The 19190-nt window shown below is 43.9% G+C and overlaps 1 protein-coding gene and 1 pseudogene across 7 annotated transcripts in view; both read right to left on the reverse strand.

The window, feature by feature from the left end:
* LOC148031192 (putative thiamine biosynthetic bifunctional enzyme, chloroplastic) overlaps positions 1-19190 on the reverse strand; it is a 123661-nt gene that overhangs the window by 59360 nt on the left and 45111 nt on the right. For 5 of the 7 annotated variants that reach the window (XM_087684722.1, XM_087684723.1, XM_087684728.1 and 2 more), the window contains 3 exons: positions 9965-10040; positions 9784-9859; positions 9554-9688 (listed from right to left, as the gene is read on the reverse strand). In XM_087684722.1, the coding sequence (XP_087540848.1) occupies positions 9554-9688; positions 9784-9859; positions 9965-10040 (287 nt within the window). Of the gene's footprint in view, positions 1-9553; positions 9689-9783; positions 9882-9964; positions 10041-19190 lie in introns of all 7 variants that reach the window. The other 2 variants (XM_087684724.1, XM_087684726.1) reach the window with 1 other exon arrangement.
* On the reverse strand, positions 17569-18728 carry LOC148031193 (uncharacterized; annotated as a pseudogene).

Genomic DNA, 19190 nt, shown 5'->3' on the forward strand with positions numbered 1-19190 from the left:
CTCCGTCCGGCAAGCCTACCACCCCCCGCGCGGCACTCGTCGTATCCCAACCATCCACGGTGTCCAACACCCCCCCCCCACTGCTAAAAAACAGCAGCTTTCCCCCCTCACCATCGTTTCCCCCCACCCTCCAGTTGTTTCCTCTATCTCCAACAAGTTTTCCCCTCACGTAGCACCGCGACGTGATTCGTAGTTTTCTCAGAAGGGACGTCCAATGGAAACCTCTAGTCAGACGCCGACGAACTCAGCAAGTGCCCCCCAGTCAAACACCTTGCGCGTCGTCCTCTCTGAGGAGCAGCTCTTAGCTATCCGAGCTAAGCAGTTGGAGCTAAAGGAAACAACGATTTATGGTCAGGTAGTAGGACATTCCCCAACCAAGCAACTTCGGGACTGGCTTCACTCCACGCTACGCATCGGCACAGCGCAGATTGTGGAGGCGGTCCTAATGGGCCAAGGGATCTTCATGGTCCGGCTTAGTTCGGCACATGCAACTGGAGAGTTACTTGCCAGTTCACCATATGCGTCCACAAAGGGGGTCAAACCGCCTCACCTGAGGGCCCACAACCCCCACCCCCCTTCCCCACGGCCCCTCCCCCGACCCTAGCATACACCCCCCCTTCCCCAAAGACACAAGCCCCTCCCCCACACCCGTCGGGTGCCTCTGCCCCCCCCTACCGTCTCTCAATCCTCACCTCTCCCCCCACCATCACCCCCACTGCCCCCCCCCCCCCCCCACAGGAGATGAGAAGCCCCAAATGCTGACATCTTCCACCCATCGACTTCCCAAACCCTCCTATCCCCCTCACACAGCCACCAGTTCATCTGCCCATGCCGCACGCCACACTTACCGGAGACAGGCGCAGCTGCTACCGCAAGAGTTTTTTCGCAATGGACCGTGGTCTTATTTGACAGTTGTGGAGCGTGGAGTTTTCCCACTACCCCTAGAGGTGGGACTCTTTGTGGTACGCAAGGCTAGGAGCGGCAAGGTCCATCTACTAGCACCACCCAATGGACCAAATTACGCCTTCTTCTATCAAACCTCTCACACAGGAGGATGGACAAGACTCAAGTAGAGAAGGAGGTGAAGAGCCAGGTGGCAAACCACATCTCCCAGTGGATGGGAGAAGGGGGTTTGACACTTTTCTCCCAGCAGTGGCCGGGCTGCATGATGGATATCAACTGGTGGGTAGGGGCCGAGGTTCCTCATTTGAGCATCATCTTTCGAGCCCCCCAGCAGTGGAGAGCGCCAACAAATGTGATTGAGTGGCCCCTCGCACAAGCGGCCCGTTTCTACCAATGTACGGAGTCTCGCCTCTCAGCTTGGTTGATTAATACATTGGTGGTACCACCAAGCGCATCCATCACCCCCATGGTACGCCCAAGGGCTACCATGGGGGAATGGAGTTCACCATCCATACCAACAGCGAAGCGCATCCGCATGTCTCATAGCTCCTCTTCTTCGTCTGCAGCGTCCACGCCGAAACAGATGCCTATTCGGTCAATCACAGATCTCCCCATGAGTTTACACCTTACATCTTGGAACATGAATAGCCTCCACTACATCGCGGCATGTAGCTCCAAGAAGTTGATTGTTCGGCAGAAGCTGCAGCCTGCCCTTACCGGTCAGATCGACATCTTACTTCTACAGGAGCACAAGCTCACTTCCACCCAAGCTTAGAGGGTAGGGAAGGTTCTTCCGGGCAGCTCGCACACCTACTGGGAGCATGCCATCGGTGCCCACGGCACGAGCGGAGGCGTATGCACCTCTATTGGCCCGAGTCTCACCGCCTGTGTACGAGACCATGGGATGATAGTGGCACGGAGGGTTCTATGGATCAAATTGGATATTGGGGACTCATGCCTTGGAGTCCTCAATGTCTATGCCCCTACTGAGGTTAGGGCACGCAGAAAGTTCTAGGTGGAGATCGCGGATGGACTCCTAGAGGTGGACTCTTGGATCGTTGGAGGAGACTTCAACAACCTGGAGGCTTTAGAGGACCAGCAAGGGGCAGAAACTACCAGGGCATGACTAGGGAGGAGCAAGAGGCATGGGAGGTCTTCCTACTGGTAGTAGGAGCACGTGATGCCTGGAGAGATCCTGCCTTCCACAGGAGGGAGAGGTCGCTGGATTTCTCTTGGGGATACAAGCGGCTAGGTGGAGTCTTGCTCAAGTAGTTGGACAAGTTTTATGTGGGAGAGTGGGGATGCTCTCGCAGAGGCCAAATTGGGCAGTTGGCGTGCACCACGCTATCCGATCACTGCCCGGTTCTCCTAACACTTAATCCTCCAGTATCTGCCCTTGACGCACGATCCTATCCAATCCCGGACTCGATCTATAGGAGGGAGGAGGTGATGAGACAAATTGAGCAGATTTGGACCAGGAAGTAGGGTAGGATGGACCGGATCACAGAGGAGGTTGCAGAGGTCCTAGCCGAGTCAAGCAATATTTGCCAAGAGGCAGCCATACAGGCCAGGCGACAAAGCTGGAAGAAAGAGAGAGTACTTTGGCGGGACCTTGCAGCCACACAAAGATTATTACAAGAGGCACCAAGGGATCCCACCCTCGAGGCACAAGAGGTACGCGTGCGAGCTACCATTGGTGGCCTTAAGGATAGGCGCTCGAAGTTTTCCTTCCACGCCTCAACAGCTTTTTGGGCACGAAAAGGAGACACGATGTGCAAGGAGTTTTTCCAGGTGCACCAGCCTCGCACCTCAAGAGTGTAGATACGCAGCCTTCAAGATCAGTATGGGAGGACTCGTTCTAGCCTAGACGAGGTGATAGAGATTGCCACTGACTACTACAGGCGCCTATTCCAATAGGAGACAGCCTCAACCAGAGGACAACAATGTAGACAGCAGGTTTGGGATCACATCATGTCCCTCGTCACAAAGGAGATAGAACACTCCCTCCTAGCCCACTTCACAGAGAAGGAACTTGAGAAGGCCTTCCATACACAGAATGGGAACGGGAGAGGATGGCCTCTCTAAGACCTTCTTCACTACCTTTTGGGAGGTGGTGAAGGACTCTCTACTGATGGCATTCCAAGAGATTTTCACCTCAAGACAGATGTCAGGGAGTCTCTCGACAGGCCTTATCAGTCTTCTCCCCAAAGGGGGAGACAGGTTGGAGCTTTCCCAGTGGAAACCGATCACCTTATTGTCAATGGCCTATAAGGCAATGGCAAAGATGATTGGTAGGTGACTACGCCCTGTGCTTCCAAACATTACCCATGACACATAGACAGGCTTTGTCCAGGATAGGAGCATCCTCGACAATGTATTCACCTTCTTTGAGGCGACAGAGTGGGCCCAGCATAGTGGGCAAAGACTAGTCGTACTACTCTTGGATTTCAAGAAAGCTTATGATAGGGTGGACTAGGATTTCCTAGAGAGCACCATGGTGAGGTTGGGTTTCCGCCAAGCTTGGATTCGCGGGGTCTCCGCACTCTACAGATCAGCCACCAGCAGGGTTCTCATAGGTGGTAGGCGGGGGGAGGAGTTTCGGCTGGAGAGATCGGTCCAGCAGGGTTGCCCCCTGGCCTCGTACCTATTCCTACTCTTTGCATAGGCAATGTCCCACTTCCTCAGGTCTCCGATGAGCGCATTACACGGTCTCTGCCTTCCCGTGAGGAAGGAGACTGAGTTGCTAGACTCAAAGTATGCAAATGATACAACACTCTACGTTGAGGACGATGTGTTGATGCTGGAGAGAGTGAGGCTAGCTCTTGAGATGGTGTGTTTTGCAGCCGGAGCAAAAATCAACTGGCGGAAGTCAATTGGTTTTCTCATAGACCTGGACTCTAGCACGGAGTGGGGCGTCCACCTGGGATTCAGATGGGTGAGCAAAGGGTAAACCATCCATTATCTAGGGTTCCACATGCGACTCGGCATCACTCCTGCCCAGCAGTTTCTTCCAATCCTCGACTCTATTCGGAGGAAGCTGACCTACTGGAGCACAGCTCGCCTCTCACTAGCAGGCCGAGCCCTGGTGGTTAATCAGGTCCTCCTAGCGACAGCCTAGTACATCGCCTCATATTGGTGTTTCTCGTCATCCTGTGTAGGGCAGCTTCGCCGCTTGGTGCGGAAATTCTTGTGGTCTGGGTCAGACGGCTCCAGGGATTCTAGGGCCAAGGTGGCATGAGCGACCGTCATACGACATCGCTCAGAGGGAGGGCTCGGGATCATAGACCCAGAGTGTCAGAGTATGGCCCTCGTGGGCAAGCTAGTCGTCCGTGGTCTCACACCAGGAGGGCAGGCTTGGAAGGTCCTACTGCAGGAGGGTCTTCAAAAGTGTAGACCGATGCTCGGTGATGAGTGGAGGCCGTCCCTGAGATGAATCTTCACATCAGCTCAGATCACCCCCCCCCCAGATCACCTTTCCTACGCAGCTTGCTCCGAGTGTGGCAGGGCCTCCATAAGGCATTGATCTAGAGCCCCCTAGGCTGCCAGGAGGAGATAGACCATCAATCGGTGATGTGGAACTCCCATATCAAAGATCATGATGGGGCTCAAATTGGCGAGCGCCCCCAAATCCAGTGGGCTTGGTGGGAGATCGGCCCGGCTCATACCATAAGGACTTGGTGGGAGATGTACAAGTTGATGGACGAGGAGGTATTTGGGAGAGCATCAGGATGCCAAAGAGGAGTGGAGCTGAGGAGAAGGGAGATAGAAGCAGCAATTCCTCAGAACTGGCTTGCTCCCCCGATACGAGAGTCGATAGAGCCCGGGGAGGTATAGGCCGCTAGCTTTTCTCCAGCAAGAATCCCCCTCTAGGTGGCAGGTAGAGTGGGCGGCACTCCACCTGGGACCTTCACCGTGCAAGAGAGGGGGCGTCTGGCTCTTGTCACGAGGCAGTAGCATGAGGGGACCGCTATCCTTTCATGGAGGAGGATCTGAGTGATTGGCCTGCAGGGGAAAACATGGCGGCTGCACCTCTTTGTCTTCTAGGAGGAGTTCAGGGAGTGGCGCCTTTGGATCTAGGAAAGCATACCACTTGATGAGCTGGAGTGGGTCCAAGGGAGTGGCTATAGCCGGCTACTACTGTCACCAAGAAGCCACCGAGACTCTTGGAGGACACTACTAGGATTGGCAGATACGTACTGATGCAGGAGAATATGGATTGGGCGCCGTCGCATAGCAGGCACTAGGCGGAGCATAGCATCACAGAGCCTTTCTGACAGACCTTCTGGCGCCGCCTATGGGATAGCTGGAGACCGAGGATGGTATCATACTTCTTATGGCTGGTGGCACACGAAGGCTTGGCAGTGAGAAATTGGCTTGCCAAGATGCAGAAGAAGGGAGTTTGTAAGTACTGCACACAGCAGCCTTTGGAAACCCCAAAACACTGCCTTTGGTCGTGCAAGGCGATACAGCTAGTGTGGAGAGGAGCATGCCGCATCCTTCACCGCATGGCTCCTAGCCTTGGATACATCTCTTGGGGAGCTTTCTACTGGCAGACAGTCAGCTAGGGCCATCACCTTCTGTATGAGGCTGGGATACAAAACACGATATTCATTATCGAGGCAAGGTCGTGGACAATGATCGGTTTTGAGGCTCTACCCATTTGCCAAGTATTGGAGTCCACAGCAGACCGCTCTGAAGTATGGAAGATCATAGGGAGTCTTACTGGATAGCATATCTAGAAGGTGCGGTGTGAAGAGGTTTTGGCGGAGAGAGACTTTTAGTATAGGCGACCTTAGCAGAGCTTTGGACCTTCATCATCCACTCCCTCCGCGCACGATGGCATCAGGTGCAGGGCAAGTCCAGGGCTCGTCAGGAGCTCCATTGTCATTTCATGTGCACTTTGGACAGCCAGGACCTGTTTTTCGAGATGCATGCAGGCAACCCCAAATGGCGTTACATCCCCCCTCCATGGCTTCTTACCCCCATCCCCCCTAGACCGCCCTGAGAGGCTTGTACATTTGATATATTTGCGACTTTGTATCAACTCCAGTTAGTCTATTGAGCATGAGCATTTCCTTGTATTTAAAAAGGTTTTTTTCCTGAAGTAATATAATTAGCCACTCTTTATTTGCAAAAAAAAACTCTCCCTGAACTACCACGTCAATTTTTCCTGACATTCAATGGCTCCGCGAGGTCGCAAAAATTCAAAAAGCCCATTTGAAGCAAAGGAAGCAAGAAACATGGCCGATGGAGAAAATAACAAAGTAGGAATTGGCGAAACCTCCATTACAGTAAACCTGAGAGAGGTAACATCTCGTCGGATTATAAAAAATTAATGTTTTATAAGCTTATCGCTATATTTGGCTTTAAACAATTATAAACGCATTCTAAAGAAAATGCATATCAACTGCCGCTTAGGAAAATAACCTAAGTAATACAATAATTAGCTATTCATTGAAAAGACTCTATCATTGGGAAATTGATTATATGCTTGTCATTAAGAAAATATCTTAATTACGGTTTATTTCGTGATATTTATCGTTATTTCATTAATAACGCATGTGATCATAATAACATAAAAAAGATAGACGATGTTAGGAAAGGGAATATTTTATACTTTTTTCTTGAAAGTGACTCTCTATTTCATTTTGCTAATGATAAACATACGCATATAGGTTTTATAATAATTTATATAAAATCATTTAGATAATATCTTGAAATAATCAATGCATTAAATCAACAGAAAATGGTATAGAAAAATATATACTAGACACGCATAAATCAGGTGCGTAGTAATATAATTCGATGTCTAAAAGATGAAAAAAAAATTACACTTATGATTTTTATATTGCCTAGAATAAAGTTTTCAAAAAAATAATCAACATTGTACTTAAAACATAGCTTAATAAAAATTAATCTTTCTAGATAACATTTAAAGTTTGACAAATGGTCGAACATCTCGATTAAACCATAAAATATGAGTAGAATAAAATAAAAATTATTTTCTTAACAAAAACACACACAATGTTAATATTAATGATTATATTAACAAGAGCGTCAATATCATAAGTTGACCCACATATGAATCGACGAGAAAACCTAACCTAAAATATCGAGAATGTTGAAGCAAAAACAACTATGAAATACTCGACAACCTTGAAACTATCAGTATTAGGAAATTAAATAAATATCGAAAGTCTGTAGGACTTGGTGGACATTGATAAAAATTTGTCAATACAAATTTCAAAGTTTAAATAGACTTGAAGAAGCATTTGAAATCCCGCTAAGTGTGGATTAGAGCAGGGCAGCGCATAAATTGCCTGCCATATATATAAATTCCCATATTATCTTTTAGGACGGAAATACCAAATTTTTCATAAGGATAAAATAGACTTCAGATTTGCGAAATAACTTACAGATCTTGAAAAAGAGTTGTAAGTAGAAAGAAAAACCCTAAGCATAACGTGGGATCTTAAAAGAGAAACCCTAGATTTTGATGGGGCTGCTTCCTGTGCTAAAAACACTTGCTGTTGTTTCTTTTTTATTTGTGCATGCATTGATGGTTGCGCAAGAAAGATTGATTGTACTTGCAACAGTTAGATCTGATTGTAAATATATAATCAGGATAATAAGAGGAAAGATCGTGCTATGTCTCCCCCATAGCTAGACATGGAACCTTGCTCCAAGGGGAATTGTTTTGTACTGCCACAAGGAGCTTTGTACTAGCCCAGACGGCGAGAGGTCACTCGGTGAGGAATCCGTTAGGCAAGATAGGACGGGAGTGCCAAGGGGGCTCTGGTCGTAAATCTCTCAATCGCTCCTAGGAACTACCTGACCCTCACACGAATCAGAATGGGATCCTAGAGTCCTCGGTACTAGTGGAGGAACAGAAATCTTAGAGGGTTTCTTTTCTTCTGCATAGACAAAAGCGATTTTCCGATGAACAAAGGTTTATCTTCTGCGTAGGTAGAAGGAAAAAATCATTGTATATAACTTTGCGAAATAATAAATAAATATGTTTTTTCAAAAGTCTATTTTCTCTGTCTCTGTGTTGTGCCATAAAATTATGCGAAGGAACATGTGATAACGAGTTAAATAACGAAGCTGCTTTTATATGCCATAACGTAATGTGATAGGTAATTAAAATACTAAAGAAAACCATTTGTGAAAAGTGGGTGGGCGAGATCCCTGACAGATCTGTCCTATGGATGGGTGGTCCCAATAAGTTGGGAGCTTCTCTCAAGAGATTGAACGAAACGTTACTTAGAAAAAATTAGGTAGAGCCGAGTGTTGACTTACCTAGGGTCAAGTCTTAAAACTTTGATCAAAAATTATCTTAGGGAAAAGGTGCTACGGCTATGCCTGAACTCCGTTAAGGTTTCCTGAATCCTAACCAATTATTGAAAAAAAGCATTTCACTCCATGATCCAAGGGTAACTACGATCGCTCCAGTCAGACAAGAAGCTCTCGTGGGACACCTCCGATAGAGCTAGCTGATGTATCGAGACCTTAGTTGTCAAATTAGGACCCCGAGCTTGCAAGTTGATCCTCGTGGAGACAACCGATACCTTCCGTTATTACGAGGTGGGCTTTGGGAAACCTAGATGATAAGACCCCGTACACTCTCGTGAGTGCCGAGCAAAGCCATCTAAGATAGTTCCTCGATGGACCACTAAAACGTGCTGCCAAGGACTTGTTAGGCAAGCACATGACATTTTGTATCTATCATTCCTTTGTACATTTTCATGCATACCCCTCAGCTTAATGGGGTCCTTATTCACTAGCATGCCACTGAGAAGGGGTGTTGAGATTATGTGTCCAGCTCCATATTGGACTAGCCTGCCCATATCCAGGATAGACCACATATTTTGCAATTTTTCCCTTTTTTCGTATCGGCTGTATTTTGTCCTATAGGATCAGTCAGATCATTCACTTTACACCTATTTATAGGCATCCTCAATTGCACACACTCATTCATGCGGTTGTGCATAAAATGATTTGGTATTCATTCACTCTGTGTAGTAGACTTGTGTACCTCGCCACTCTCTCTGCTCCCTCTCTTCCACTGTGCACACAACTTTTTCTTCTTTCCTGGTTTTAAAGCTTTCTTTCAATAGGTTACTTTGGCCTCTGCAGAGGTTTATGCACCTTTCTTCCTTCTAATAATAGAGAAACCAATTGCTACTATTGGGCCTATGCATTTTGCACTACTTATCAGTTGGCATTTGGTTCACACGCTCACTCTCTATTCACACACTTGTGCATGGTATATGTTTACACATATCTGGCATGCATCTCTCATGTTTACAAAGTATTTCAATTTGCTTCTCTCAACACCCTGTACATACCTATAGATCAGCCATGACGTGAAAAGCCATATGCATCAAGTGAAGCTGATTATAAAATTGGAGCCAACCTCACGAATTGCTCCATAATGACATGCTTCAGGCAATTCTGAAGCTTCAAGTGAAAACAATGAACTCTGGACAACATTTACACTCAAATCTTAAACATGCGCAGAGCAGCAATATATCAATGTGTCATAGTTTATATGCTAATGCCAGTTTTCAAACTAGGAAGTGAGAAGAGATTCAAGTAAAAACTCATTCACAAATTGCAACATATGTCTATGCTGCCTACATATTATTACCGGGGACCCAGCTGTTTTATGGCTTTGGCAGCATTGTGCATGTCATGTATATCACTAAGCCTATCTCCACCAATAAGGACAGATGCTTCTGGCAGGTTTGGAGTGACAATGTCTGCCATAGGTAGCAGGACTTTCCTGCAAAACTTCTCAAAACACTAAATCAGAACTTCCCAAGGCCCAGCTTTGTGGGAAACCACAAATGCTAACAATAAAAGGCAAGAAATATGTACCGCAGCACATCCAAAGTTTCCTGGCCTGCCAATATATCACCACTTGTGGCCACCATGACAGGGTCCACCACTAGAGCTATCACATAGACAAGACAATGCTATAGGAATGTCAAAACAGTTAAGAAAAAGTACAACTACAGATGAAACACACACAATAAGCATTCAATGGACAAACATAGACCTCCAATGGAATGTGAAGTCAACTTTCTGCACAAAGCAGTGATAATCTCAGGTGCGGGCAGCATCCCTGTCTTTACCTGCATTTTAAAGATTGCATCACAATCCATTGGACCAAGTAAAACCCCTAGATCCCCAAGAACAAAAGTCAGAAGCCTGAACCGAATAGACCAATCAGCACACAGTATCAATTCAGGAAAAACCAAGTATTCTATATATGTCTTGGCAATGAATAAGCTCGCTTACAGCATGAGTTTTCAATTGCTACAAGACATTACAACAACATGATCCTGGTGCAAAAATAGTGGAACACCAGACCTAGCTCATGGATCACTGATGGAATTTGGAAGAGAAACAAGAAAGAAACAAATGCATTATTTTCTCCATACCAATGGCAGAATCATATGCTTTTAACTTGTTGAGAAGTCAAGCTCAATACATATGGACGATCCCCCTGGATGATGGTCCATACTTATGGAACCAGCACGAGTGATGGGCATCATGAAAGATATGTATCAATGATTATCTGTTATGGTTATTAGTCAGAAACAGTGATTATACAACCAACTTAGTTTTAGCACTTGAATATCTCCTTTATGCTATCATAGCTTGAGTTGCAAGCAAGGAGCACATGAAGAGCTTGAGGAGTCAATTAACAAGCAAGGAAGAAGCCAAGCACAAAAGGAAGCAAAATCGCAAGAAGATTGACCCCAAACTGTCACCCCTAGCAATATTTCTTTAACTTGTATTGCAATTGGATGTAGTACACAGAGATTCCTTCAACCTCCTCCACTAATCCAAATGCCTCTTGCTGGTTATTTGTGACCAGCAAGTCCTCAAACCAATTTATCTCTCAGCAAGCAGATCACAACATGCAGGCAGGAACAGGTGACATGGCTGAAACAAGTGATGTTGAAGCAGCAGATGTCAAGTTTCCCCACAGCCAGCAGGGCTGAAGTTTGTGTAGCAGTAAGTTCCAAGCACCCAACAAGGCTGAAGGTGCCACATGGTATGAAGAGCAGAGCTGGAGCAAACACAAGCCTGATGAGTCTAGAGCAACACTTGGTAAGGAAGAAAGCAGCCAAGATCAAGGGTTAATAATGGCTGAGACAACAGCAGCTCTTCAACTCAGTGGCAAGTGAAAAGAGGCTTTGATACCACTGTTAAGTTAGAATTCAGCTGCATGCACACTCACACACACCCACAATGAACAACTAAACAGCAAGAGAGAGGAGAGTTGCTGGAACATCACATCCACTAATGTGAAAATCATAATAAAAGTACAATCCCTAAGGTACTAAAGTACCACACCCATCAATTCACAGCCAAGTCCTCATTGGGAGACTAGAGGTGACAAATTTAGCATTCAAAGAGCAATGAGACAAGGATGTCTCCTTGCACCTCTTCTTTTTTTATTTGTTGCAAAAGCCATGAGCTTCTTCCTGAGGGATAGAGCTATAGGCATTTGAGCCATCAGAATTTCCATCCCAAAGTTTGAGGAGTTGCTACATGTAGAGTTTGCTAATAACATAGTTCTTTACTTGGATGGGGCCAAGGAGAATTTTAGAACCTTTATAGCTATGATGAAGATCTTTTGTGGAGATTTAAGAGCTCTTATTAATCGGCACTAAAAACAATCTCCCCAATATCTCCAACAGGGTAAGATGCATTGTTGGCACATTGCACAGACTTGCCAATAGGAGTTGCAATAATAGAGGAAAACAAATCCCCATGGGATATAATGTGCCTAGAAGCGCCACTGTCAAAGAACCAAGAGCTAGCATCCTCAATAGAGCTAAATGCTCTATCCGCCCAAGAAGAGTCATAACTACAAGTGTAGAAATAGTAGTCATGATCTACAACAAAAGACACGGACTCAATACCAGTAGAAGGTGTATCAGAAACAGACATCCTTGACTCCTCCTCCTTCACAATGCACTACTTACATTCCGTGATGTAATGACTGGGCTTCTTGCAATAGTAGCACTTGCCATTCTTGGCTTGTGTGCCCCCTGTTTCTTGCTGCTCCGTGAAGTACCTGAACTTCCAGAACTCTACAAAGCATTTTTAGACTAGCTTCCCTTGCCCTTATATCTTGCCATAAAAGCCTGTTCAGAGGCTATTATATCCACCCCACTTTTCTTTGGCGGAAAATAAGTGGCTGTGGGGAAATTCTCATGGTGAGATTTAGGGCCGTATGAAAGGCCAAATAAGAGGGCAGCAATGAATTCAGAGTAGTAGAGATCAATTGTGCACCTGAATGATACTCATCTACATTCATAAGTTGCTCACACAAGTCCTGAATTTTGTTAAGATGATCTTGCATGGAATCACCTTCATCCATCTTCACATTCTCAAGCTCTTTCTTCAAGAAAGAGATGTGTGTCTCATTTTTTCCTGTAAATATCTACTCAAGTGTCGGCCATGCTTCTCATGAAGAAGCTGCAAACTGTATGTGCATGATTATACACCACTAAACTGCCAATTCAATCAATGACAATGCTTGAGCATCCCATGTGTCCCAAGCCTTTTGTGCTGCTGATCTCTAGGGAAGTGGTTGAGTTGGAGCAAGCCTTTGACAACGTCCTCCTGGAGGAGGTGTTGCAGGAGCCACACCTCCAGGACGAACTTCTTCACCACTAACATAATCCCAAAGATTTTTCTCAATCAACACATTTTTCATCATGAAAAACCATAGAGAATAGTTGTTGCCATCTAATCTATCCTCTTTGAATACATATATGAATACATCACTTTGTCCCTAATTTCCCATGGTAAATGTCACCGTTTCAAAGAGCACAAGAGCAAGAACTAAAACTCAAACAATCCGGAAATTTGAAAATTTTCCAAAAATTACAGCAAGCACCACGCTGTAATTAACAAATCTGATCACACTTTGTCAAAACTATCCAACATACACGCTATCCAATGCACAAACAGTGCTCAGCAGCACAAAAAATGCAAAAGCCCCAAAATTTTGTGGTCCAAAATGCACAATTTCAATCTATTTCAAACTACACAATGTAAGAGACTAAGTTGAATATGTGCTCTGATATTAAATGTGAGAGATGGAAAAGATCAAAGCTCAGATGAGAATACACAATTGACAATGAAGAGGATCAAAGCTCAACTGAGAGTACACACTTGACAGTGAAGAGAGTGTGAGAGTGAAGACAAGAATCCAATGCAATAATCAAAAGAGTAATGTGCAACCTTAGGGTTGTCGATGTGCGTTCACACTAGAAAGGTATAAAACACGATAAGTGCCCGAATTGTATAACATAAGTACATAAAATAAAGAAGAATATAACTAGGGAAAAACCTCTCATAAGGAGAGTAAAAATACCTCAATGTCCTACCGAGGATCACTGACACTCCTCTATGAGCATAGGTGTGAGTAAAACCCAACAAACATGAATGTAAGTGCCCAAATTGTATAATAAAAGCACATAAAATAAAGAAGAATATAACTGGAAAAAAAACCTCTCATAAGGAAAGTAAAAAGTACCCCAATGTCCTACCAAGGATCACCAACACTCCTCTGTGAGCATAGGCGTGAGTCAAACCCAAAATCACTAGAAAACCCACTAGGTAATGCCATAGTGGCAAACCATGGAACGAATTGATCCACACTCGGCTAGATGGCATTTCTAGGCCATGAAATCTCTGAAAGTATGCATATGAGCATTCATCATGGGTACACCATCTCGCAAAGGAAAAGACAAGGTTTTAAATGTTGTTCCTAAGGGTGATGGACCTCCTAGTATGGTTTGATAACATATGAGGTGCACTTAATGGGGATGGAAAGGAAGGTACAACGGAAGTAGAGGGTGAGGTGGGTGGGAGATTAAATGAATTGGTTGATGCAATTGTTGGAAATGATTTTGGTTCCTTTTGCCGTTAAATGATTAAATGAAAATAAGGATGGTTCACCTCTACTTCAAATGACCATGAGAAGGATGAACTAAAGAAAAAGAAGGGAGATAACTTGCATGCATTTTAATTGATACTTTATACTCATCACCATTCTTTGAGTTCATGAATAAAAGTTTGTCTTCTTCCGACTTATGAACTAATATTTTGATTGCATAGTTCATTCTTCACGAAAATTACCTACAAGAGCAAGTAGACTCAAAAGATGGAAGTGTAGGATTTTGTATCTAACGTAGGAGTAAATGAAGGTGGAGATATAAATGGCATAGATGAAAGAGGTAGAGATGGAGATGAAAGTGGTAAGAAAATGAGGGATTTATACTCCATATCAGATTCCACGTTAGGATGGCAAGTCCTTTGTGGAGCTTCCGTTTTTCTTACAAAATCATTAGACGGGTGCATCGAATCTAAAGGAAAAAACTTAGATTTACCTTCAATTTCTTGTTGAGCCCGATACATAAGAATGAGGTAGTATTTGACTCTTGAAATCTCATAGGATCTTTGGACTCCATGGTAGTCATCCATGTTGGCAAATATTGGAGGAGCAAGTTAAAAGACACAGTCCCACTCATTTCTCGATAGATTTGGCTTGGGAGAATGAAGCGGTGATGTTATATTCGAAGTCATCTTGCCCTTTTGTTGTTCCTCCTCTTTGGGAAGGGCTTTGAAATCAAAAGCCTAGGTTTCTTCAAAGAGATCCTAGCTCTAATACCTTGTAAGAAAACACCCAAACATAGAAACACAAATACAATCATACGACAAAGCATCAACTAAACAAAACACGGTTAGGATTAGGGTAACTTAGATACAATGGACACAATGAAAAGTCTGAAATGAAAGAATCTGTATAATACAATGCTCATATAGAAAACACACTATGCAATGAAAGAATACTGTACGTGAACTCTCATGTCTCGAGAACCGAGACAAAGGTAATGAGCTAGAGAGTGTATTGTACTCCAACAGATCTCGAAACACAGCAAGGCAAGCTCGGAAGATGTCTGGCAGTGGTAAACACAGTAGTAGATGCCGGATCAATGACATATGGAGTAGTGAGGAGAGAGAAAACTACAAATGCAATCAAATAAACAACAAACGCAACTTGATAGAATGTTGCCAACTAATAGGAAGATACCAGTGAAGTAAAATGCAGTAGTAAAAAGATAGGAAGTGGCATAGGTTGTGAGATAGAGATTGAAAATAGGCATTGGATGGGTGAAGAAAGTGTGGGGAAGCTTTGGCTGAGATGTCCTTAGTGAACGGGGTGTGGATAACAAAGTTCTAGCACTTGAAACCTACTGGAAAAAGATTGGGTTGAATGGGAGGATAGACTATCTATTTAAAGAAAGTTTAGGATATTGAAACTCTCTCAAGGCACTCCCAATTTAAAAGAATGGTTAAAATTTGTTGGCCCAAGTATGTGGCAATTGTGCGATTAATTTAATGGAAAATAAATGAGAATGAAAGAATTAATCAATGCACAAGGATACTCAATCACAAATAGCAAGTAGTGTATTAATGAATGGGAGAGTACAGCGCTTAAGGCAATCACACTAAATAATGCCACACTTATGTGCTAATGAGGCACAAAGTGTCTATTTATAATAAAATGAAACCCTAATGACTTCACTCATGTAAACAAGTGCCCTACCAAGGCATCAAAGAATATTACGCCTTTTGAGACTTGGAACAACTGGAAACCTTCAGTTGGCCATTTTCGTACTTTTGGGTGTCTTACATATGCTCATATTCCCAAAGTACAGCATTTTTGTAGGGTACGACAATGAGATCAAAGGATATAGATTGCATGATCCTATTTCCAAGAAAGTATTTGTCACTAGGAATGTGGTTTTTGAAGAAAAATCAGAATTATCCCTTGCTAGTTTTGATACATATCAAGTTGCCAATGATGTTTTTGAAGGGCTGCTACCCATTTCTTTTGGTGATACAACTAGAGCCTCGATAAATGAACATAATGTTCAGTCAACTACTCCATTGAGCAATGCAGAAATTCAACCTATGGCTGATTTGAATATTCAACGAGATGCTGAATTTGAAATTCAATAGGAGCTTGTATACAATTAGGAAGCGAGGCAGATGCCTAGATGGTATTTGCAAACTATGAAAGATAGTCATTTGGATGCTCCTATTGCTGGTTGTACTAGAAGACAAGCTCGTCTACATGATCATGCTAATACAATGGAGTTTGTTATGGCAACACATACACTTATGAAGAGGAGCCTGAATGTTTTGAGAATGCACAACAAAGTGTGCATTGGAAGGCAGCAATGCAAGCTGAATACTGAATTTGATTCTATCATAAAGAATCAAGCATTTAGTGACATTGTCTATTGGGAGTTTTGAGAATGCACAACAAAGTGTGCATTGGAAGGCAGCAATGCAAGCTGAATACTGAATTTGATTCTATCATAAAGAATCAAGCATTTAGTGACATTGTCTATTGGGAAGAAAGTCATTGGTACAAAGTGTGTCTATAAGCTGAAAAGAAATGCAAATTGATCTATTGACAAGTATAAAGCCAGGCTTGTGGCCAAAGGCTATGCACAAAAGAAAGGCATTGACTATGAGGAGACATTTGCTCCTCCATCCCGTATGACTACCGTTCAGTCTATGGTTGCTTTGGATGCCCGTCATGGTTGGACTATGTACTAGCTTGATATTAAGATTGCATTCTTAGATGGGGAACTTCAAGAAGTGTATATACAACAGCCCATTGGTTTTGCAATTGAGGGATCCAAACACTTGGTATGTAAGCTGAAAAAGGCTTTGTATGGTTTGAAGCAAGCTCCCCGACTTGGTATGCAAAAAACCGATGCCTTTTTACTCAGTCAAGGGTTCAGTAATAGCTCATCACAGTCTACTCTTTACGTATGTAAAGAGGGGGGGATCCTTGCTGGTCATATGTCTTTAAAGTAGATGATCTTCTACTCACGGGGACACGTGCTGATCAAATTTCAGGATTCAAACAAAGTTTGCAACAAACTTTCGAGATGTTAGACTTAGGGTCTTTGCACTACTATTTGGGCATTTAGTTCATTCATGATGCTAGAGGCATTGGATTGTCACAGTCCAGATATATTGGTAGACTTCTTGAGAGGTTTAGCTTACAGGACTACAAGCCAGTTAGCACCATAGTTGCTAGGAGTTTCCGAAACGGCGAAATAGAAACGGGCAGGAAACAGCAGAAACGGAGTTTTGGTCCCGACAAGAAACGGTGAAAACAATTTAATGGGAAAAACATGTAAAATATAACAAACTAAACAGTTTCGTTAACCATTGTATACAATTGACCATCCAAATCCAAAGCAAAGATGAATATCATTTGATTTCTCCCACGGGCCACTCGGCCCTCTAGAGTCTTCATAAGTTCATGTACTCTTAACTATAGTCCACAACAATCAATTATCAGAGAACACTAATCAAATTAAAGTTCAAGAGAGATTACACAATACACATGCACTTGCCAACATCCATGTGTGTCTATATCATTTCAAAAAGAAGAGTACAAGACACTGTGAACATGTGCAATCATGCATGGATAGTGGATCATCAAAGCAAAATACCAAAAAGATAAAGAGTTAAGGCTCAAGCCTCGATACAATCATAAATAGCTGAAATGTCTAAAACGTGTCTAGAATCTAGACTCTGGAGTGACTACTCATCATCCTGATCCTTGGCCTCTGCATCACTAGCAAATGCACTAGAAGAAGTAGAATCTAACTCAGAATGAGAGCTAGTAGAAGAGGGTGAGGCTGCAACTGCTGAAGTGCTGGAGCCATCCCGTCGCAAAGTGGCCCTCCATGAAGCTCGTGTGCGATGGGCAGGAGCTGACATCTCCTCATACAACATGGTGTAGATGTCCAACTCCTCACTAGGAATATTTGGTATGTCTTTCACCTTCTCTATGTCTACCGTGTCGGCATTCACCTGGCGAGGTTTAGGAGAGGTAGAGGTGTGCTTAAGAAGGCGAAGGTTGCAGTGACAAAAGACCAGCCTCTCCAACTGAGCTGTGCTCAAACGATTCCTCTTCTTTGTATGGAAGAGGGCCCAAGTGCTCCAATTTCTTTCACATGGGCCTGAGCTGCAATCCTGTGAAAGAACTCAAATAGCAAGACGTTTCTGTCACAATCCACAAGAAAAGAAATTTCAGATTGCACAACATTTCTAATGCGCAATGTATGAATACTAAGTACTTAAAAGCTAGAGCCTCAGCCTAGAACTTACTAGGGTAGATGCAGATGCCCCATATTTCTCCCACCAAGACACAAACTACAACTGTGTCTCTCGAAATTGGGTTGTCGAGCGACCAAAGGAGAGGCTATGGTTACGAAACAGGAGAAGCTCATCCTCAAGCCTCGTGACCATCTGCAAATCTCCGTCTCCCACTTCTCAAAGTACTCCTGAATACTATTCTCTAGCTCATCATCAGTAGACTGATCCTCACTACGCCATAGGGGATGCAATACATGTGCAACTGCATGGATTGGTCTATGAAACCAATTCCATCGTGTCTGCCATACACATCGAAGCTTCTCGATCCTGGATTCAAGATGGGCAATTGAAGCTATGGTGGATAAACATAAATTTGCAAACCATAAATGATAATACATATTTGCATAAACCATAAAAATCACTTACTTTCTACGAGGAAGGCAGGTATTGTTGTCCACGGCCTCTCCAATCTTATCCATATACTCATAGAGTAGCCCCATGGTGCTCTCCTCTATATCAATAATGTGCAATACAGAATAGATGGGCTGGATTGATTTCACTAAGGCTTCAGCCTCCTCCCACCATCCTTGATCCATTACCATCCGTGAGAAAGATATGTGTTTTGCATCTTGGCTATCCTCCAAAGCACACCACTCTCCAAACACAACTATGCATATCAAGTTCTTGCGCACTTGCACAAGCCTCTCCACAACAATAAACATATATGCAAACCTTGTGCTTGAGGGCTTGAGTAGCTCTAACTCACTATGTGAACGGTAGATACTTTGCACCTTAGGCCTTCGGAAACTCAGCCTCAAGCATGCAACCCATGGAAACACAATTGGACCCATTGTCTGTGACTACTTGAACCACATTATCTGCCCCTATCTCCATGATTGCCTTGCGTATATGCTGCCAAATATATGAGCCAGTGACCACTGTGCCAGCCACCGAAGCATCAATGGCCCTCAAGAACATTGTCCACTTGCAAGAGGAGACTAGAATGTTATAGACACTTCGTCTATGTACATCAAACCACCCATCACACAAGATCATGCAACCAT

The sequence above is a fragment of the Lygodium microphyllum genome, chromosome 9 (assembly GCF_053477565.2).
Source record: "Lygodium microphyllum isolate KBCC chromosome 9, Lygodium_microphyllum_v1.1.10, whole genome shotgun sequence".
NCBI classification, from domain to species: Eukaryota; Viridiplantae; Streptophyta; class Polypodiopsida; order Schizaeales; family Lygodiaceae; genus Lygodium; species Lygodium microphyllum.